At 49.0% G+C, this 23,322-nt stretch overlaps 1 protein-coding gene across 1 annotated transcript in view; it reads right to left on the reverse strand.

Annotated features, from left to right (window-relative positions):
• Positions 1-5,831: 5,831 nt before the first annotated feature.
• The window catches only part of ASAH1 (N-acylsphingosine amidohydrolase 1), a 42,599-nt gene continuing 25,108 nt past the window's right edge, over positions 5,832-23,322 (reverse strand). Inside the window, exons 11-14 of the mRNA XM_076070582.1 lie at positions 19,392-19,523; positions 18,051-18,174; positions 13,577-13,633; positions 5,832-7,759 (exon numbers count right to left, since the gene is read on the reverse strand). Coding sequence (XP_075926697.1) covers positions 7,670-7,759; positions 13,577-13,633; positions 18,051-18,174; positions 19,392-19,523 — 403 coding nt within the window. The 3' untranslated portion in view covers positions 5,832-7,669. The remainder of the gene's footprint in view (positions 7,760-13,576; positions 13,634-18,050; positions 18,175-19,391; positions 19,524-23,322) is intronic.

Below are 23,322 nucleotides of genomic sequence, written 5' to 3' on the forward strand. Positions count from 1 at the left end.
AGAAAGTGCAGTATGTGCCACAGAGACCCCTGCAGGAGCCAGGGAGGAAAAGGTCAGCCTACCGGGACCCTGGAGTGGTTTGTATGCCCGGTTGTGTGTAGAGAACAGAGTGGTGCGCGAACCGAAGCTGGGCAGCCGGGGTGCATCTGTGTTTCCGTCCAGGTGCGGCCTCAGCTTCTACGGCTGGTGCACGACCACCCGCTCGGGGGCCATGATGGGGAACGGCGCACTCGGGAGACCCTGCGTCGCCAGTATCTCTGGCCCAAATTGGCGCAAGATGTGGCCGCCAGGGTACAGAGCTGCCGCGCTTGTCAGCAGTCTGGGCAGAAACCGGCGCGGTACCAGGTGCCCCTGAGGCCGTTCCGCGTCAGCCGGGCGAACCAGCTAGTTGGGATCGACTTACAAGGACCATTTCCACGATCCCACCGAGGCAACCGGTACATCCTCGTGGCAGTGGAGTATTTAACGCGCTACCCCGTGGCGGTGGCCATCCCAGATAAAACAGCCCTTGTGGTCGCCCGGGCATTTGTGGAACATTACGTGGTTAAACATGGGATCCTCGAACGAGTCATTACTGACCAGGGTAGTGAGTTCAAGGCGGAGCTATTTCAGGAGCTGTGCCGGGAGTTCAGAATCCAGAAGGATCGAACTACGGCGTATCACCCCCAGGCGAATGGGATGGTGGAGCGTATGAACCAGACCCTAGCTGGGAAGCTCAAACGTATGGTGGCCACCAATCAAGAGGATTGGGAAGAACACCTCCCCTATGCCCTGTTCGCCTACGCCACCACAGAACACACATCTATGGGACAGACCCCGTTCCTAATAATGTTTGGTCGTGAGTCTCGCCTCCCAGCAGATCTGTTGTTCGGCGTTCCCCCACCGCAACCAGAGGAAGGGAGCCAGCCCGTAGAGCACCTGATGGGAACCCTGCGAGGGGCCCGCGGCCGGGCCTACCAACAGGGGGAGGCCGCACATCAGCGGCAAGAGCAGGGCACCCGGCCCCGCATGGGTGTGGCTGCACACCCCGCGTGTAGGGGCTGGACAGGTGGGGAAACTGACCACCTACTGGAGTGGACCCTGGACCGTGGTGCGGCAGATCTCCCCCTAGACGGTTCTGATCCAGGGCGGGGAGATGGGCCGAGAGACGGTGGTCAACGTCCGCCGATTAAAACCATGGAGGGCAGCCCCGGCGGGAGAGACCCCTGATAGTCGAGTACCCCGAAACCCCGGGCCCCCCGCGCCCCCTATACTCGGGGGTTTCGCACCGTACATGGGCCCCGAGGGACCCCAACCCCCGGGAGGCCCCGGCCCGACCAGGAGGCGGCGGGGACGGCGGCCCCTAAACCCCTCTGCCCCTGAGTTTGTTCCCCAGCCCAGAAATGCCGAGGGACGGGAGGAATCTCTGGAGTGGAGAAGGAAACCGCCGCGGGAGCCCCAAGGAACGGAGCCACCATCCCCGAGACCGGAAACAAGGGCCGGGCGAGTCCCGCGGACTCCACGGCGCTGCCTCGTGGGGGCGGCCCAAGCGAGGTGCTCCAGTCAACCCGGGATGGGGACGGACACCTCAGGGGGCTATGTGGTGCCACCGCAGCAGAGCAGCTCGGCCGGCGCTACCCTCTCCTTGCACCACCCCCCCCGCCCCCCCCCCCCCACGGTACGCACGCACGCCCCACTAAACACTCACATGCACCCCCATAGGGTCTCGAGGAGCGATCACCTGGTACGATGGGTTTTCACCCGAGGACCCCATTAACAGGGACGTTCCACGGTTTCCCCGGACCAGGAAATTGGCTGAGCCCCCCAGGTCAGATTGCATTGCGGCCCCCCCAAAAAGGGGACATAGAGCTTTACAGTCCGGCCGCGATGAAGCATACACAACACGGGGGATGGTACCCCAAGGCAAGCATCCTGCGGCAGTGTAAACAGTGGGGTGGGAGGGAAAAGCCCCTAGGCATATAGGAGGATTTAAGAGGGAGGGACCGAGGGGATTATCGGTGAGTCAGCGGCGGGGAACGCAGGTATAGAGACAATGGAAGGGGGGGGATGACATGACCCCCCCCCCCAAACGACCGAAAAAAGGATCCGATTGGATGCGCAGGATGACATCATGTGACCCGGGGATTAACGGGATTTGGGAACAAAAGAGGGGAAGGAGGGCAAATTGGATCAGAGTTCTTCTGGAGTGGGAGAGAATACCAGCCGCCCCCAGCGTCCATGGGACGCCTGCAGGGTGCAGCTGAAAACGATTGCGCAGGCAAAGTCTCCGAGGCAGGCATCTTCCCCAACCCCCATCGTGCAGCTGTAAAGGTGAGTAAGTACAGGGAGGGGGGGGGGGCAATTCAGCACAGCTCGCACTCAGCTCTAGCTTAGAGGATAGACGCACTCTGCGACGGCTAGGTGATAGGAGGTTAGGCGCTGTCCGAAGGGTGCTGGCTGGAGGGGGCCATAAACAGGGGTTCACTATTCGCTCTGGGAATAAAAACTTAGCACAGACTGATGTTTGACGCATGGTGCATGTGTGTGTGTGAAGAGCGGTGGGACAGCAATCGGCGCACGACGGTGTGTGGGTGACTTCAATCAGTATATGCACGACGCGCGAGCACATACAAATAAATAATGAAATAGAGAGACGCTTGGCCGCGCCGCGAGCATAGCGCAGAGATGAATTAATTGATTCCGAGCTTGTTGACACGGCTTAGTGGAAATAATTAATTAGCTCTATACAGCCGCGAGCGGCGAGTACGTAATCTGCGCGGTTAGGACGCGCGAGTGGGGGTGGAGGGGGCAGACGTCGCACCCCGCTCGCTCGCGGGGAGGGGGAGATCAGCCCCCACCTAATGGGGAGTGGGGAGAGGGGCATTAGCCCCCACAAGTTTACCTAACATGTCCAATTAATTTAGTAGGTCTTTAGTTTATTTATAAATGGGAGAATCTCAGCGGTTAGGCACAGTTCGACAAAGAGCTCCCGATGATCTCTGTGCTCCCGTAGGTGAGACTGGGGTTCAGTGGTGCGAGCCTGGCACCAGCATATACTGTGTGTATGTACTGTGTGTACTGTGTGTGTGTGCTGTGCGTATGCGTATGTACTGTGTGTGTTTACTGTGTGTGTGTACTGTGTGTGCATGTAATGTGTGTGTGTACTGTGTGTGTACTGTGTTTGCCTGTAGTGTGTGTACGTGTGTGTATTGTGTGTGTAGTGTGTGGGTGTACTGTGTATGTATGTACGTGTGTGTGCTGTGTGTATTCGTGTATGTACTGTGTGTATACACTGTGTGTGTGTACTGTGTGTATGTGTAGAGGTGTTACGGGAGGGGGACACGCGGTTGTAGGGTGGTGGCCACAAACACGTCCGCTACGGCCACCAACCTGGGGGGCTGTGGGGGATGCTGTGATCCCTCCCAGCCCCACCCCTCAGAGGGGGAATGTATAAAAGGTGGGATCCGGACAGCTGCAGTTCGACTCAAGCAAGTTGAAGAGCCAGTGAAGAAAGAAGAGCGACTAGCTAGACCCTGGAACTCCTTTGGCCCGCTGTCCTTTTGAGGGCCGGGCAGAGCAAGCCAGGGTGCGACATCGGAGCCGCGAGGCCCGATGTCCTTCTAAGGGCCGGGCTCATGTGGCTGGTGATCGGGACCTGCGCCGAAGCTGGGCCAGGTCAGATAGCCTCCTTGAGAGAGGACCAGGATAGAGGGAACCAGGGAGCTAGCATGGGCTAAAGCTCGGGAAACGTTCCCTCTATAGAGTACGGGTGAAGAGGCCGTTACCTCTTCAAGTATCAGATTTGCCACTGTAATTGAAGTGTCTGTAATAAACACGTGTTGCCTCCAAAGAACATTCTCCGATGCCAATAAGGCCACTACATATGTACGTGTGGGACATGTAGCGTGCTGCGCTACGAACCTGGTGACCCGGGTTCGATTTCCGCTCACGGCCAACACCAGTGACGATTATCTGAGCAGGTGCTGGGCCTCCCTTAGGTCGACTCAGCCTCAAATGAGTACCTGGTGCGATGCATAAATATCGCCACAGGGGAGACAAAGGCGGCCGGGCGTGGTGCTGGCCACCCACCCGTCTTGTGTCGTGCTGGCCTTCATAGGTGCTCGCTAACAGCACTTGCCCCTAGTCTGTTACAGGCTATATGGGGGATCTTTGTCTTTGTGGGTCATGTAGCCCACATGCCCAGCCACCGCATGCCTAAACAGCTTTTGTTTGGCCGGATAGAGGGGGCTAAACGGGCGCGGCACGGACTAGAGAAGATATGGAGTGATGTGGTACAAGAGGGTGTGGAGCTGAGTGGACTTGCCGATGACTGGTACCAGTTATGTCAAGATCGGCCTCTGTGGAGGAGGCTTTTGAAGGACGCTGCTACATGGGCAGTTGGAGGCAGTCGCCCTCCAGCAACAACGGAGGGCAGAGGAGTGACGCTCACAACAACGAGCGGAGCGCCGGGTGACTAAAACGCAAGTTGGCACAGCAGAGAGCGCAGGTGATACATCTGCCAGTCATCTCAGTCAACCCATGGCACCTCTGCGTCTGTGCTGTGACCTCCTGACAGCGGGCGTTCGACACTTGACATGGCCTTAACGTGCACATAGCCTGGCACAAGCGCCGTGGTGACATCACCACCACTTAGTGGTGAATGGCGGTTGTTGTTGTTCTGTGTAAGTTGAACTTCTTTCGTACTGTGCATAGTCAATCGTGCTAATTGGAGGGGCGACGGGAGGAAACAAACTAAACACAAGCAGTTCTAAAGAAATGAGTTTACAATTTAGATTTAAAAGTGCATTTTTGCAGTGGCTTCCAAATATGGGAAGGAAGAGCGTTCCAGACTGCCACAGAAGCGCATCTCAAAGGGCGCGATGCGGTGACCACCGTCTTTATTCGATGGTTTGCCAAAAGCTGCCGCCGCTGCGAGGATGACCGAGATCAGCAAGGAGGCCATGGCAGCTGCCCTCTACACGATTTGCCTCACGGCTGCCCGTAGGGATGGTCACATTTTCTCAACTCCAATGAGTTGATGGCCCTAAATTAAAACATGGCCACACATTCAATTTGCTTGCAATTGAACCAATACTGCTGTAAAATGGACACTACCAGAAGACGTTGCTGATGCGGAGGGACTACGTTGAGGTATATCGTCTGCTCATCTATTTCGCTTCTACTTATATTCTCCACGAGGCTCTTCTTGCCCCACTTCACTGGAACAAACTTCCCCCTCCACATTAAGCCGTCACCGGCTCACTAAGTTTCCGCTCCTCACTCAAAGCTCACTTATCTTGTCGGGGAGGCTGCCCCCCGCCTCCCCGTTCACCTGTGACCCACCGTTCTCCGACTCTCCCCCCTTCGCGGCATGATTTTAATGGCTGTACGAACTACCTTCCGAATACGCCGCTGTGGCCCTCTCGTACACGCTAAGCCGCAGGTACGGCTCCCACGGGGTGGCTTCACTGCCGTTGATTTGGGTCCGGTGAATCGAGGAACTGTCCGGCCAAGTCTCGGACACAAGGAGTCAAATCTGCCTTGGGACACGGAGCAGCCCATTGTCAGCAGATTGGGTGCTGCTGTACAGCAACAGACTGAAGCTTCTTCATGTTCAGCCGCTGACGTAAACATTCGTCTTCCGACTGCTTCGACATCCCGATAACTGATTTTGACGCACCACCAACACCCCGCAAGAGTTTCTGATTGGGGTTGTGAATCGCGGGAAAAAGTAATTATTACGAATGAGTTTTTTTTATATACTGCGCACCATCACCGGTGTACAGCCAATACGTTAATTCGCTCTTAATTGGTCACATGAAATCAGCATTGACGACACAAGCAGCAGGAGAAAACGCTCGCACATTTTTTTTTTTTATTCCCCAGTGTTCCAGTATTGCAGGAGTGAAAATACTTGTTACGGCTACAACATTGCATCCAAAGATGTGCAAAAATCTACTCTCACTGGGGCAAGTCCCCATGTCCAGCAGCAATCGTTGACAATCACCCCCACTCCCTCTCTCCGTGTTATTCTCAAAAAGAAATTGCTGCGCATTAAACGCTGCACGTTTGCACAAGCATAAAACTGGTCCTCAGGCAACAGCAGAAATCAGAGTTATAGGTCGACAGGGAAACGAGCAGCAATCAATTAAGTGTAAACCACGCGATTTCAGGAAAGTTTGCGTTCAACCAAAACGCGACCATCGCACTCGGTCATCATAGGATCCTGAATATAAACTGTAACTGTGCCATCACTCACAAAGGGATAAATGCCCCCAGTGTTTTACGAACACTTTCAAGTGTGAGTAAAAAACACGTGATAGGAACATCACATGCCCAAGATTCAATTTAAAAAAATCTCCAGCGATGCAAAAATTCAGTCTCAATTCAACATTGAAAGGAAAATTCTGCTTTTTTGACAGGATTCACTATTCCCAACCACTTTCCATAGGCGTCAGGGCACCCAACACCACACCCCCTCTTGAAATGTCTCCGCAACCAACCCATCGTTTAGAAGCTACATATCACTCGCCTGCCATGCCCATCGTGCCATTCTCAGCAAGTGCAGCAAGCTCAGCTAGCTCAGCTGTGCTCGCAAAAAAACACGATTATAAAGTTATCTGAGCGTATATTAAAAATTAACATTTAGAATTAAGTCAATGGGTGTGCGTTTTTTTTTCAATAATGCCCAGAAATGTACCAATGAATTAAGATAGTTCGGCTCTTCTGTGTCAGGAATAAACCCTTACTTTGCAGCCATTAGAAACGTCGCTCTCTAAAGTAAAGTTCTATCCTCTGAATATAGCAATGCAGCGGTGTGGTTTGATGTGGAGCGTTGGAAAGAGAATGTAAAGTGTAAATCTTGCAGTGTGCCCCTCAAATGATATCCAACGTGGTTCAGGTTTGGAGTTTTGCCAAGGCAGAAAAGCGCAGGATTGAGTAATGCATTGCCCACGTGAGCAAGTGGGTAGGCGGATGAGCGAGGTGGAACATGGTTGAGAATGCTCCATTCGTTGTACTGATTTGTCATTAATAACTAAATACAAAAACTATAATTTTTATTTTACCAGGTAAGGCACCACTGAGCTACACAGCTCTTTTTCAGAAGCGACCTGGCCACAAATGATAGCTCAACAAAGTGGCTTATCATCGTGTGGAAATTTATAGCAGCCAAATTACTCTAAACGCATGCCGATTCTAAATGTGGAGAAAAAAACCGAAGTACCCAGACAAAAAATCCATGCGACCACGGGGAGAAAATTTTAACTTCAAATATGCAACAGGTGTCAGGGTTGGGATCGAACCCACGACCTCCTGTCTTCCAAGTGAGGGAGTTAACATCTCGCCACTGCGGCACCTCAACGCTTGGCTTCGTACGACAAATATTTCACGCTCACAAATAAGTCGCCTGCCATGGTGTGCACCTGTTTGTTAGGGCGGGAATGCTGCAAATGCAAGATGATGTTAAAGAGTTACGTGAGCGCAGAAACACGAACCGCGTTTTTCACTCATGGAATTAGATGTGCGTGCGCATGTTTTAATTTCCAAAGTACTGTGTGCAGAAGCTCACACTAATCACGGTGTTCTTATGGGCTGCTGTTTATATAAAAAAAAGCCCCAATGGCGTTTGCCATCAAGAGATGCACACCGGCGAGCGCGCATGGGGGGACGTAATGGCGAAGGGTCGTCATCACCAGGGCATGCAGGGGTCCGGGCAGGACCTCAGGTAAGCTTCGTAGGTGCCCGTTCCGATTTCCATGAGCGCCGTGTAGGTGGTCAGCTGTGCGCACAGACACGCAAAAGAGGAGCTCTCTCTCTCAGACACCGCACCAGGTAACTCAGATGTGGCCGGAACACACGCCAGGGGGATAACGCCACACCGGCGCTGCTCAGAACGCCAGACACGTGTACCACCACCGCTAGCCCCCGGCAGGCTTCACAACGGTTCCTGCTCCTACGCTATGAAGTCTCCGCGGAGAGGAAAAGGGCAGAAAAGAAGGGCTGCTGTAGGAAGAAGAAGTTCCACATTTCCACCGCTGCTTTGACAGACACACCAAGACAAGACAAGAATCCCCTGTGCAGCCTTAACAGACCACTGTTTTGACAGACACACCAGACAATAATCCCCTGTGCAGCCTTAACAGTTCCTGCTCCTACGCTATGAAGTCTCCGCGGAGAGGAAAAGGGCAGAAAAGAAGGGCTGCTGTAGGAAGAAGTTCCACATTTCCACCGCTGCTTTGACAGACACACCAAGACAAGACAAGAATCCCCTGTGCAGCCTTAACAGACCACTGTTTTGACAGACACACCAGACAATAATCCCCTGTGCAGCCTTAACAGACTGTTGGGGCAAGTGCTGTTAGCAAGCACCTATGAAGGCTGGCAGGGCACGCAAGGGGGTGGGTGGCCAACACCACGCCTGGCCGCTTGCCTCCCAACACCACGCCCGGCAGCCTTTGTCTCCCCAGTGCTGATGTTACACGCCGCACGGGTACTAATTTCAGGCTACATTGACCTAGGGGAGGCCCAGGACTGGTTCAGATAATCATCGTCACTCATGTTAGGCATGAGCAGGAATTCATAATAAAGGTTTTTGGGTTAGATCGCGTTATTTATAAATGTGTCGCAACCCTCCACCACCCGACACGGCCAATCAGCAAAAAAGTGTCACGTTGACAAAAGACAAATAGTTCACTACTTTAGCCCACCGGTGTGTTGAACAGTGAATCCACAACATTTACAGTTTGAGTACGACGTTTCGCTTTTAATTACATCCAGCATCATCGGGCAATTCGCCAGAATGGTAAAGCCCTCGCTTGCTCCCGGTCTTAAATAGAGCAGCAGAGTGACATCATTTAACTCATTTCAGGTGCAGTGATTTGAGGCGGAGGGGGGGGGGGTATTGTTATTATATATAATCGATTGGTAATCAGTCAATGGTTATGATTAGTAATGAGTTTTAGATTAGTTATTAGTTGTAATGTGTGTTAGTGATTATATCCTACGTTTGCAATCCGTTAATTAGTATGTGTTTCCCCTATAAGGAATTGTAATATGTATTATTTAATAATACGCTTCCAAGCCGCACTAAGCCTGTAGCTGTCAGAGCGATTAAAGTTATTTCTATTCCTCTCAATTTCAATGGATTCTCTAATTAGTCTTTGCCAGTAATAATTAGTTTTACACAACACTTCAACGCTATCAAAATCAATTGAGTGTCCTTGTTGACAAGCATGTTCTGCCACTGCCGACAGTTGTGTTTGAGATAATTTAATATTTCTTTGATGTTCTTTTTGTCTTATGCTGATGTTACGTCCCGTCTGTCCAATATAGCATCTGCCACATAAACAATTAATCCGATATACACCTTCTGTTGATAATTTAGGTAATGCATCTTTAGTGCAAGATACTAGTTTTTGAATTTTGTGTACTGTACCAAATCTTACTGTAATGTTTTGCTTTTGCAAAAACACGGGCTAATTTGTCAGTTACTCCTGAGATATATGGAATTTTAATTGTTTTAACAATCTGATCGCTTTCAGCAGTATTGCTTTGCGATCGTGATTTGGCATTCAGTGCTCTGTTAATTTGAGCATTATTGTAGCCATTCTGTCGTAGTGCTTCTTTAACGTGTTTGATTTCTCTCACTACACTTTCACCATCTGACACTGTTTTAACCCGATGTATGAGCGTCTTGATAAGAGAGGATTTCTGAGCTGGATGATGATGCGAATCTGCATTCAGATAGGCATCAGTGTGCATTTACTTTCTGTAAACGCTGTGTTATTTTACCATTTAGGCCATGTCCAAGCAAATATCTAGGAACGGGAGTGTGTTATTCACCTCCATTTCCATAGTGAACTGGATGGCCGGGTTTTGTGCATTGAGATGATTTAGAAAATCATTAAGTGTATCTTCTTTGGTTCTTTCGGTAAAGTCACGTAGAATGAGAATAAAATAATAAATTGATAAAATAAAATAACACAATAATATTCTCACGACGTTTTGGCCACAACACAAGCGGCCTTCATCAGGTGAAGGGAGCGAGACTGTCTGGTAGGACAGCGCTGGAGTGAGAGAGCCACGTTCAGATCACGGCTTTTAAGCTGTGTGTACGGAAATTTGAGGGCTCTTTGTTCCTCTCACACAGCTTAAAAGCCGTGATCTGAACGTGGCTCTCTCACTCCAGCGCTGTCCTACCAGACAGTCTCGCTCCCTTCACCTGATGAAGGCTGCTTGTGTTGTGGCCGAAACGTCGTGAGAATATTATTGTGTTATTTTATTTTATAAATTTATTATTTTATTCTCATTCTACGTGACTTTACCGAAAGAACCAAAGAAGATGAATCATTGCAGTCACGAAAGCTTTAAATCGAAACATTAAGTGTATCTTTACCATGTGGCCAGATAACCAAAGTGTCATCCACATATCTAAACCAAAAAGATGGTTTTAATGTCCTCGAGGCAAGTGCTCTTATTTCAAAGTTTTCCATGTACAGATTTGCTATAGCAGGGAATAAAGGAGAGCCCATTGCTGCTCCTTCCTTTTGTTCAAAGCAAATCTGTACATGGAAAACTTTGAAATAAGAGCACTTGCCTCGAGCACATTAAAACCATATTTTTGGTTTAGATATGTGGATGACACTTTGGTTATCTGGCCACATGGTAAAGATACACTTAATGATTTTCTAAATCATCTCAATGCACAAAACCCGGCCATCCAGTTCACTATGGAAATGGAGGTGAATAACACACTCCCGTTCCTAGATATTTTGCTTGGATATGGCCTAAACGGTAAAATAACACAGCGTTTACAGAAAGCAAACGCACACTGATGCCTATCTGAATGCAGATTCGCATCATCATCCAGCTCAGAAATCCTCTCTTATCAAGACGCTCATACATCGGGCTAAAACAGTGTCAGATGGTGAAAGTGTAGTGAGAGAGATCAAACACGTTAAAGAAGCACTACGACAGAATGTCTGCAATAATGCTCAAATTAACAGAGCACTGAATGCCAAATCACGATCGCAAAGCAATACTGCTGAAAGCGATCAGATTGTTAAAACAATTAATATTCCATATATCTCAGGAGTAACTGACAAATTAGACCGTGTTTTGCAAAAGCAAAACATTACAGTAAGATTTGGTACAGTACACAAAATTCAAAAACTAGTATCTTGCACTAAAGACGCATTACCTAAATTATCAACAGAAGGTGTATATCGGATTAATTGTTTATGTGGCAGATGCTATATTGGACAGACGGGACATAACATCAGCATAAGACTAAAAGAACATCAAAGAAATATTAAATTATCTCAAACACAACTGTCGGCAGTGGCAGAACATGCTTGTCAACAAGGACACTCAATTGATTTTAATAACGTTGAAGTGTTGTGTAAAACTAATTATTACTGGCAAAGACTAATTAGAGAATCCATTGAAATTGAGAGGAATAGAAATAACTTTAATCGCTCTGACAGCTACAGGCTTAGTGCGGCTTGGAAGCGTATTATTAAATAATACATATTACAATTCCTTATAGGGGAAACATACTAATTAACGGATTACTAACATAGCATATAATCACAATAACACACATTACAACTAATTACTAATCTACAACTATTTACTAATCATAACCATTGACTGATTACCAATCGATTATATAATTACAATACCCCCCTCCTCCGCCTCAAATCACTGCACCTGAAATGAGTTAAATGATGTCACCCTGCTGCTCTATTTAAGACCGGGAGCAAGCGAGGGCTTTACCAATCTGGCGAATTGCCCGATGATGCTGGATGTAATTAAAAGCGAAACGTCGTACTCAAACTGTAAATGTTGTGGATTCACTCTTCAACATACCGGTGGGCTAAAGTAGTGAACTATTTGTCTTTTGTCAATGTGGCACTTTTTTGCTGATTGGCCGTGTCGGGTGGTGGAGGGTTACGACATATTTATAAATAACACGATCTAACCCAAAAACCTTTATTATGAATAATATTGGTCGCGAAAGCCTACGTGTTAAAATGAGCAGGAATGTCGAATTTCCCGCATTGGCTCTGTATGGTTGTGAACATAAGATGAGCATCAATGCCTCAATAATCACTCGTGATATGGGACCTTTCTTGCCAGTATCAAAATATAAGAATAGGTTTTACCCTTTATGGCAATAAAACAGGTGACAAGATTTTAAAACACCAAACAGAAACCTTTTGTAGATTTGAAGCTTTCGTGACTGCAAGGATTCATACTCTTTGGTTTTATTTGGTAAAGTCATGTAGGTAAAAAAATTAAAATAAAATAAAAGAAACAATTAAAACACGACGTTTCGGAGGCAACGCAAGCTTCCGTCTTCAGGTGGGACCAGTCACAGCCAAAATCGCTGCACCAAGTGGCGAGGCTTTGGGAACCTAGCGCTTAAATACAGGTTAAGGTAGGGGGGGTGTGGGAGGGGCCATGTGGGGGGACTTTAGTGGGGTGCGGAGCTGAGTTAATCCGTCTTTTGTTGTGTAGAGGGTGCGGGGGATGGGTCACTGTGTGTGTGCAATATAAGCGGAAAAAGGCTCTGCCAGGCTGTGCTGTAAGGGGAGGCAGTAGAAAAAAGGAAAATCGAAAAGTTCGGAAATAATGTTTGGTATACCACTGCTTGAAATTGCTGTTAGAAATTAGTTAGTGTTTGGTATGATTTAAAACGTCTCTTCAGTGGTTGCTTAATTTGAAACCATCCTCTTGGTTGAAGTAATTCCTGTGTTTGTATTTGTTGTGTAGAGGGTGCGGGGGATGGGTGACTGTGTGTGTGCAGTGGTATACCAAACATTATTTCCGAACTTTTCGATTTTCCTTTTTTCTACTGCCTCCCCTTACTGCACAGCCTGGCAGTGCCTCTTTCCGTTTATATTGCACACACACACAGTGACCCATCCCCCGCACCCTCTACACAACAAAAGACGGATTAACTCAGCTCCGCACCCCACTAAAGTCCCCCTACATGGCCCCTCCCACACCCCCCCATACCTTAACCTGTATTTAAGCGCTAGGTTCCCAGAGCCTCGCCACTTGGTGCAGCGATTTTGGCTGTGACTGGTCCCACCTGAAGACGGAAGCTTGCGTTGCCTCCAAAAGGTCGTGTTTTAATTGTTTATTTTATTTTAATTCGCTTTACCTACGTGACTTTACCGAATAAAACCAAAGAGTAAGAAACCTTTTGCTCACCCAGGGCTTTATATGCCATGATAGTGCATTGTATTTGTGTTGTACGCCTTTTGGCGTACAACACGTTGAGACTAAGCTCTAAAGAAAGCTGTCTCTGTTTCAAAAACAATGCATATAGAATCAGATGTTTTTGTTTGCATGTTCACCACAAGTACGTGTGGTTAATGCAAACAGGATTCCTTGCAAAAGGTTTCCGTTTGGTGTTTTAACTTTTAACACCTGTTTTATTGCCATAAATGGTAAAACCTGTTCTTATAACCACTCATGACTTGGCTCTTGCTGCACCACTGCAATGTAACTGCGGGCGAAGAAGCAACTGCCAATTCGAGAGGTGCTGGCTGAACTGCAGCGAATGCACGAGCAAAGAAACACACACCTTGTTAAGGACAGGCTTGGTTGAAAGGACATCGTAGATGGTTTCCAGCGTGACATTCTGTTGAATAAAAATAAGAGATACACATTATCACCATGGAGACAGAGACACACTCTCCTCACAGAGACACGCTCCCTCCCCACAGAGACACGCTCTCGCCCCAGAGACACGCTCTCCCCCTACAGAGACAAGCTCTCTCCCCACAGAGACACGCTCTCTCCACAAAGACACGCTCTCCCCACAGAGACACGCTCTCTCCCCACAGAGACATGCTCTCTCCTGAGAGCTGAGAGACACGCTCTCTCTCCACAGAGACACGCTCTCTACCCACAGAGACACGCTCTCTCTCTACAGAGACACACTCTCTCTCTCCAGAGACACGCTCTCCCCCTACAGAGACACGCTCTCTCCCCACAGAGACACGCTCTCTCTCTAAAAGAGACACGCTCTCTCCCCAGAGACACGCTCTCCCCCTACAGAGACACGCTCTCTCCCCACAGAGACACACTCTCTCCCCACAGAGACACGCTCTCTCCCTAAAGAGACACGCTCTCCCCCTACAGAGACAAGCTCTCTCCCCACAGAGACACGCTCTCTCCACAGAGACACGCTCTCTCCACAAAGACACGCTCTCTCCACAGAGACACGCTCTCTCCCCACAGAGACATGCTCTCTCCTGAGAGCTGAGAGACACGCTCTCTCTCCACAGAGACACGCTCTCTCCCCACAGAGACACGCTCTCTCTCTACAGAGACACACTCTCTCTCCAGAGACACGCTCTCCCCCTACAGAGACACGCTCTCTCCCCACAGAGACACGCTCTCTCCCTAAAAGAGACACGCTCTCTCCCCAGAGACACGCTCTCCCCCTACAGAGACACGCTCTCTCCCCACAGAGACACGCTCTCTCCCCACAGAAACACGCTCTCTCCCTAAAGAGACACGCTCTCTCCCCACAGAGACACGCTCTCTCCCCACAGAGACACGCTCTCTCCCCCCAGAGACACGCTCTCCCCCTACAAAGACAAGCTCTCTCTATGGGGAGAGAACACTCTCTTCCCACAGAGACACGCTCTCTCCCCACAGAGACACGCTCTCTCCCCACGGAGACACGCTCTCTCCCCACGGAGACACGCTCTCTCCCCACGGAGACACGCTTTCTCCCCAGAGACACGCTCTCTCCCCACAGAGACACGCTCTCTCCCCAGAGACACGCTCTCCCCCTACAGAGACAAGCTCTCTCCACAGAGACACGCTCTCTCCACAGAGACACGCTCTCTCTACAGCTACCTCTACGGCACTGCCCCGTGGAGGCAATCCATTATAATCCAGTAAAAGTAGAATTATGAACATTTTGTTTTCCTCTTGATTTGTTTGAAGAGTATTGCATTCGTTCGTGCTGAGCTACAAAGTGATCCTGGCCTGTTGTGTTTTATTGCAGTCAGGAGCGGTTGAGACCAATAAACGTTTTCTCCAAAGGTGAACATCACTCTTGGGATTTATCGCGTTCCACTTTCTTCGGAAATACATTGACACCCCTTCAAGGGAAATGTATATTTTTTATTAATTAAGTTTTGAGAAGGCGCAGCAGTTCCAACAAACGGCCTCAGAGTGCCGTAGAGTAAAATGTTCGTTCTTTTCTCAATCCGCTTGTCCTGGCGAGGGTCATGGTGGCGGCAGCGTATTGAGTAGTGGCGGTCCACACCTCCCTTTCCCTGGCGACAGACTCTAGCACTACTACACTATACACTACTACGCCATACACTACTACGCTCTACACTACTATACACTACTACGCTATATACTACTACGCAATACACTACACCACTATACAATACTATGCACTATACATGACTACACTAGACACCACTATACACTATTATACACTATACATACTACACAATACTACACACTACTACACACGACTATACACTACTACGCTATACACTATTAACACTATACACTACTCCACTATACACTACACACTACACTATACACGACACTACTATACACAGACTCTAGCTCTTCCTGGGGGAATTCCGAGGCCTTCCCAGGCCAGCCAAGCGACGTAGTCCCGCCAGCGGGTCCCGAACCGGCCCCGGGGTCTTCGCCCAGTAAAATGTATTTCATTTTAAAGACAAACATCTCTAGTTTATGTAACAAATCACAGGAAACAAGAAGGGTTTTTAGTTTCTTTCTGAATGGAAGACTCAGGTACACGACCATTGCCATAGTCGAGACGAGGTCTTACAAGGGGCAGCATTCAGGACCGCAGCGCAATCTCTGTCAGAGAGGAATGGTTCTGATTGTTCTGATTGATTGTCCGTAAGTGGAAACCAATCGGTTTCTACTACTTGCTTTACCCGGGGCAGAAAAAAACAGTTAATTCAGAATCTTTATTTACACTGCAGGAGCAGGAATCCGATGAGCTATCAAGCTCTTTTCTTCACAGATGTCCAGTAAGAGGGCACAGGGTCAGAACAAAATTATACAACACCAAGCCGTCCCAATTACTAGTCGGGGTGCCAATCCAATGACAGTTAAAGACGCTGCCAAAACCCAGCAAATATTTTGTTTAGTCCGATTTGAGTTTCACTCAGTGGCCTTTAAGTCTCTCCACTTTTCTCCCATAGCTAAACCCAAAAGACAAAGATCCCCCTGTAGCCTTTAACAGACTATTGCGGCAAGTGCTGTTAGCGAGCAGCTGTGAAGGTCGGTATGGCACACGAGGGGGTGGGTGGCCAACTGCACGCCCGGCTGCCTTTGTCTCCCAAGTGGCAATGTTTAAACACCGCATCAAGTAATCGTATGAGGTTGAGTCGACAAGGAAAGGCCCAGGACCAGGTCAGATAATCGTCACTGGTGTTGACCGTGAGCGGGAATTGAACTCGGGATGCCAGGTTCATAGTGCAGCATAGCGCTAACCGTTACACTACCACTCCCCAGCTAATCCTACACACTCAAAAATGTGACCGGTATTGGCCAGACCACATCCCCAATGCTGAAAATTTGACCTGAAAATTACTCAGTTGGTATTACACACAGAGCAACAACATCACCCCCCTTACTGTGAAATTATGGCTCAGGAATTACCTCCTGAAATGGAGTCTTGAGACTCAGTCGGGCCGACCTTGGTGAACACGAGCAACCGTAATAATTCAAGGGCAATGCGTCGAAGCTCCACGAACGCATACACTTTGTGTATATTAAGGTATTACTACTATAGTAATCTCATGGGCAGGAGTGACCTCGGCATGAGTTTGCATCAGTCTGGAACCCGTGCCTAACGGAGGGGGCCCTTGCCAATAAACAGCTGGCGGGTGGCAGGGTGGCCTCGGTGGAGCACTCGTGGCCTCACACTCGTGTGGGGAGGCTTTTGAGTAGTGGTTCTGCCTCTGAAGCTACTGGACGGCTCGACGCGTATAACACAACGGGGTGGCCCTGATTGAGACACTGGAGATGCCACGACTGCAATTCCACGTCTCCCACCAACCCACCCACCCGAATAATGGGGCTTATTTTCAACTCTCACAACACCACCACTGCCATTTCTGCCCCTCTCTCATCAGTCCCCTTGACGTGTTTATTTAACAAGCGAACAAAACCTCTGGAGATTCACGTCATCTTTCAGGGGAGGTCAAAAGTCATTCCTCTCCCCGCCCCCGCCTTCGAATAAACATCCTCGAATATGTGCCCTTTGTCAGACTCCTGCTTTGATCTGGGAGGTAGCCGACTCTTTGTCATGTGTTCCTAATAACCGTCAGCAGCCCTCGTGATTGTATTCATCTCTTGTTCTACGTCTTCTTCTTATGCTTCTTCTTGCGTGCTGCCTCCACAGTCTTGTACGTTTGTCCAGTATCAGACTCGTGTTGATATGGCCAGAGGTGGATAAACCATGACACACATGGTGGGTGGGTGGGTGGGTAAGTGAACGGGTGAGTGAGTTAATGAGTGAGCGACTGAGTGGGTGAGTGGGTGAGTGGATGAGTGAATGGGTGGGTGATTTAACGAGTGGGTGATTGACTGAGTGGGTGGGTGAGTAAGCAAACAGGTGATTGAATTAGTGAGCGAGTCAGTGGGTGAGTGAATGAGTGAAGGGTGGGTGGGTGAGCGGGAAAACGGGTGAGTGAAAGAGTGAAAGAGTTAGTGGGCGAATGGATGGGCTGCCCGAGTAGCCACACTTCTGCATGTTGACGCTAGAGCCGACCACTCCTTGTGGGACAGCGATTTAAACACATCCAGGCCAACCAATTTCCCTGTGCAGCGGCAGCAATGCGTTTGACTGCGTCCTGCCTATCCGTGTTAACATCTCTTCCCACTGTGCTTCACTCACACGACATTCGCTCCGGTTACGTATGCACGTCGGCTACGCGCGTACGTGTGTGAAGCGCGACACAAAGGGGGTGTGCATCTGTACGCGCACGCGCGTGGCAGAGCGCAGGCTCGGCCGCGCATCGTGTACACGGGATTTTACGTACGGTCTGCGTAGTCCGGTTCATGCAGAGCATGGCGGGCGTCCTGCGGTCGTCCAGAAAGAACGGAGGCCTCCAGTGGTCATAGTTGGTTTCCAAGACGTACCACAGGCCATGCGCGGGGTCCATCCTGCACAGCAGAGACGCATGCGGTGCAACAACAACCACGGTCACCGTTAGGCTCCGAGTGCACCAACAGCCTCGACACGGTGGTGTCCCCGCCGGCTGCGTCGATACGGCCGTCAAGACACCACAGCTGGATAATTGAGGGCGCCACGGTGGCGCGATGTTTCCTACCTCGCCTGGTATACAGGAGGTCGTGGGTTCCATCCTGACCCTGACGCCGTTGTATATTTGGAGTGTGCACATTCTCCCCATGGTCGCGTGGATTTTTCTCTGGGTACTCCAGGTCCCCCCAAATTTAGAATCGACATCACGCGTTTAATTCACATCAGCCGTGATCAATCCACTACTGGTGTGATGCAAATTACCCTTCAACATTGCCAGAGAGGACGGCATAAAAACTTTAGGCCTCAGCCTGTATATTTGGAGTTTGCTTGTCTCTCTCCTCGTGATCGCGTGGATTTTTCCTCCGGGTCTTCTGGTTTTTCAATCCATATTTAAAATCAACGTTATGTATTTAGAGTATTTGGCTGTTATATATTTCCACATGATAAGCCATTTCGTTGAGCTATAATTTGTGCCCAAGTCACTTCTGAAAAAGAGCTATATAGATCAGTGGGCCTTACCTGGTAAAATAAAACATAGTTTAGTTTTTACTTTAGTTTTATACCCACCTTGCACCGTGAAATACATAAAACACGCTGCTCATCGTGCAGAATTTACCATAGTTCCAATGCATATGTTGCACACACCCATGCACACATATACACGCCCACACAGATACACCCAATCTAACCTGAGTTACCAGCGGGGGCCCACACAAGTCCAAAGGCCTTACATTTTAATGACTCTCAACTTACCGAACAACTTAGGCTTAACTGAATGATTCCTGTACAGTGTTAATGTACACACGCGTCAGCAGGCATCTCACGACCATATTTAGGAAGTGTCCGAGAGTTATGACACAAGCAATAGGGAGGCACCAATCCAGCTCGAAGCCAATGGTGAAAGATTCCCATTCCCAGAGCAGAGGCAAGTTAATAATAATTTTTACAATAATAATTTTAACAATAATAATTGTTTTTTATATAGCGACGCTAATGCAAATTGCATCTCAACTTAATCCACAGCACAACTTTTGGCACAGAGTGGTTTTGTTGCGTGTTTGAGTGCGGGTGACGTGGCGGTGTACATGCGTGCGCATGTGTGTGCGCGCGTACGCACTTCCACACGTCGAGCGTGGTCTTGCGGGCGCGCGTGATCACGCAGCCCTCCCCGGAGGCGGCGCCGCCCAGGATGAAGTATGCGGGTGCCAGCATGGGCGTGTCCGTGAGCATCTTCAGAGCCTCGTCGTAGCTGGGAAAGGCAGTGACGTGTCACGCGCGCTCGCCTCCGCTTGGCGATACGCACAACAGAACACGGAAAGTAAAATTTCGATATCTAGCTTCGGTAGCCAATCGGCGAATGGGCACTGGTTGTCAGCCGATGAACCCCTTTGTTGCCGTCGTTCGATGATATTGAAGCGAGGAAGCGGCCGAAGACAACTGCGATTAAATTACACGTTCCACGAATTCAACCGTAATAAAAACAATGTACATACAAAACCACCGCGAGAGTTCTCATCCACAATATACAGAAGATGCCCCTCGCAGCGGATATGCAAAAGGACAAAAAAGCAGGGCTAAGTCAACGAAACGAAGCTTTCTAACGTGTGATTAAACTCGCAGTGGATAAGGGATGAAAAATACAAAACCTCACTGCGATCTGTTAAACGAGGGAACAAAAAACCCAAGAACCCAGCTCTTATCTGGGAGGAATTATTGGCAGCGAGGTGGGGCGGCGCTATGAACACGCTGCTCGGGAAACCTAGGGGACGCGTTTTACCTTCAGTTATTTGTGCATTCCACAGCGGCCCGTTGAGACGACTTGGCGCGGGGGTCGGGCACAACACCAATGTCACCGCAAAGCTCCAACAGGGTGCAGCGCATGCATAGTCAAGGCACCACGGCCACCCGAGGGAACCTCCGTCACCATGAAAGTCAGCCGTGGCTCATGCCCCCTCCCGTTACCCACAACAGGCTGTGGACCACGGAATCAATCCGGCTCACACGCCCTCGAATAAATGAATACATAAAGCGTGGCAATATTGGCGATTCAGAATGGATTACGCGGGTCAGGTAGCATAAAGTGAAATGCGCCATACACCCTCCACCACCCGACAGAGCGAATTATATCATTTCTGCCACAACCAGTGACAGCAATTATCTGAACCTGGGTCATGGACCTCCCCTAGGTCGACTCAGCCCCAAATGAATACCTGGCGTGGTGTGTAATAAACGTCGCCACTTGGGAGACAAAGGCGGCCGAGCGTGTGTGGTGCTGGCTACCCACCCCCTCGTGTGCTGTGCCGGCCTTCACAGGTGCTACTAACAGCACTTGCCCCAACAGACTTCTAAAGGCTAGACAGGGATCTTTGTCTTTGGTGCTGGCCACCGCTCACCCACCCTGTTTTCAACAGGAGTGTTAAATGACCCGAGAAGTAATTATACTGCTTTAAGTGCCACGACGTGTAGGAAGGTGATCACATTGCAAATCAAATTATAATTATTCCGCCGCTTTTCAGCAGGTGTGACATGGAGTCGCCCGTTATTGGTGTGGATTGAAGATCAAAATCAGCGCCACATTCCTCTCTGTGGACTGGTGATCCGGGAAAGACACCGACATTTGTTTGTGGACTTCAAGGCCGAGGGTGCTGAGTTAGGGTGTCACCGCAACTCCCGGAGCTGCCGAACCTCCAACGAGGCGTGGGCATTTTTAGTGAGGGTGACGTAAGTGGGGAGCGTAGTGCTCAAGTGTGCAGGAAAGCAACTGATACTTTGCGATGCTACGAGCAACTCGACCTGGAAAAAAAGAAGACTAAAGCTGTGCAACCATCACTGGACATGTCGCTGTGGCTCCAACACCTCACTCCACCTCCACGACCATCATTGGTGAATGTTAACCTAACCTAACCTTTTTCTCTCCTGACAGCTAGTTAATCAGTGATGTTATTACTCGTTTTTATATTAAATATGCACGTTAAGAAAGTCTGCTATGTTCTTAAGCTTTATAGGAAATCTCCCAGCGACATAACCACCCCATTATTCACATCGTTTCTTGCAGGAGGCTTTCCGCTTAACATCGCCTCGCTTAAAAAATAAGTCATATCTTCCAGGTGCGCAAACACCCGTCGCTAAGCGAGCAGCGACTGTACGAGGCGATTTGGTCCCTGTGGATTTACCAAACCCAGAATGGGACCGCACCTCAAGATGCTGAACCACCGTAGGGAAAAAAAAAATATCTGTCGTCCTTTGGGGTGAAGAATTACTCAAGAGGTTGCGGCTGAAGCGAGTACGTTGTGCATGCGCAGAAATATATACCCGTCTGTGACTCCTGTTCTTTGGGTTCAAGAATAGTAATTAATCAAATGTATTTATATAAAACACAGTGATGCCCTTCAGGCTCCTGCAATGTGGGCCATGGTCCAAAAAACAAAAGCAGTCCCTTCTCTTGGGCAAAAACCGGACACCCTCTGTGTAGGGCAACGTTCTCCATGGAAAGGACAAGCCAGGGCACGTCGGACGGAATCACGACTCCGTGGGAGGCCACGAGCACGACCACCGATAGCAATTAAAACCAACTCGCTCACAAACAGACGGCACACACAACACAGCTCGCGTACCAGCTCCCAGGCACCTGGCGTCCTCCGCACACAACTCAATTGGCACCGTACGGCGTCGCGTATCGTCGGCGATTGTCCCGCTGACCAAATTCGGCGGAGGCCCGCAACAGCTATATGCGGCCACCGAAGAACGTGACGAACCGCTGCATCAAGCCAATTCGTCCGCGTTGCGCACTCAAGTCTGTTAATTCGCGGTCGCGTAATAATTTCAGAGGAGGACCGTTTCCTTGGTTCTTTCGGTAAAGCCACGTAGAAGGGAAATAATAAAATAAAAAATATTAAACATAATATAATAAATTCTCACGACGTTTCGGCCACAACGCAAGCAGCCGTCCTCAGGTGAAGAAACAGAGCTGTCAGGAAGACAGCGTCTTAATGAACACTGCTAAGCTTGGCAGCGTATTTTAAGTTGGGTGGGAGGAGGTGAGAGCCTTGACAAAGGAGTTTACATATTAACAGAGGAATTTAGCATATTGATCACAAATGCAGATATGGGGTTAGTCACTCCTTGCGGAATGTGTAGGCGGTGGGTTGTCCCAAAGACATATTATGCTCGTGTATTATGTAGAATTAGCAGTAATAAAGGGAGGGAAATTTTAATAATAAAGAACTGCAGCAGCCAAACCACCGCGTATCAAACTAGTGTATTATGTGGAAAAACAAAAAAGGAGTTAATTTTATTATATTATGTTTATTTTTATTATTTTATTATTTGCCTTCTACGTGACTTTACCGAAAGAACCAAGAATATGAATCCCTGCAGTCCAGGGGCGGAGCCAGGGGGGTGACAGGGTAGACAATTGTCACCCCCGAAAAAAAATAAAAAATCGAAAATCTTAAACATTCTGCGTATAAGTGTACGACACTCGGTCTGGCAGACTCCGTGCAACTGCGTTGTCAGAGTGTGTCGCCAACCGATGGCGTGGGGTATAGCCGATTTCTCATTCAATCATTCTTGAAATTAAAATGTGTTGAATGTCACCCCGGGCTGAAAATCCTGGCTCCGCCCCTGCTGCAGTCACGAAAGCTATAAATTGAAATTTGAGGACCGTTTTGACGATGTTCAACAATGGCAACGTAGCAGCACGCTGAGGCACGTGTTTCTACGTTGCCTGCGATGTTATCGTATGCCGTTGAAGGAGGGTCATTGCCCGACACTTTTATTTTATGGTCACATTGTTGTTGACGAGTGTGTCGAGTTTTTTTTTTATGATTGTACTTTGCGTGCGACATTGCCAATGCACCAGCAGCATCACGCAGGTAAGGCCCCACTGAGCCATATAGCTCTTTTTCAAAAGCTACTTGGCTTTGATAAATTATAGTTCAACAAAGTGGCTTATCGTGTGGAAATTTATAGCAGCCAAATACTCTAAATACGTAACGTGGATTTTAAATATGGATCGAAAAACCAAAGGACCCGGAGGAAAAATCCAC

The sequence above is a fragment of the Petromyzon marinus genome, chromosome 29 (genome assembly GCF_048934315.1).
Source record: "Petromyzon marinus isolate PM22_M1 ecotype Great Lakes invasive population chromosome 29, UKy_Petmar_22M1.pri1.0, whole genome shotgun sequence".
In the NCBI taxonomy this organism is placed as follows: Eukaryota; Metazoa; Chordata; class Hyperoartia; order Petromyzontiformes; family Petromyzontidae; genus Petromyzon; species Petromyzon marinus.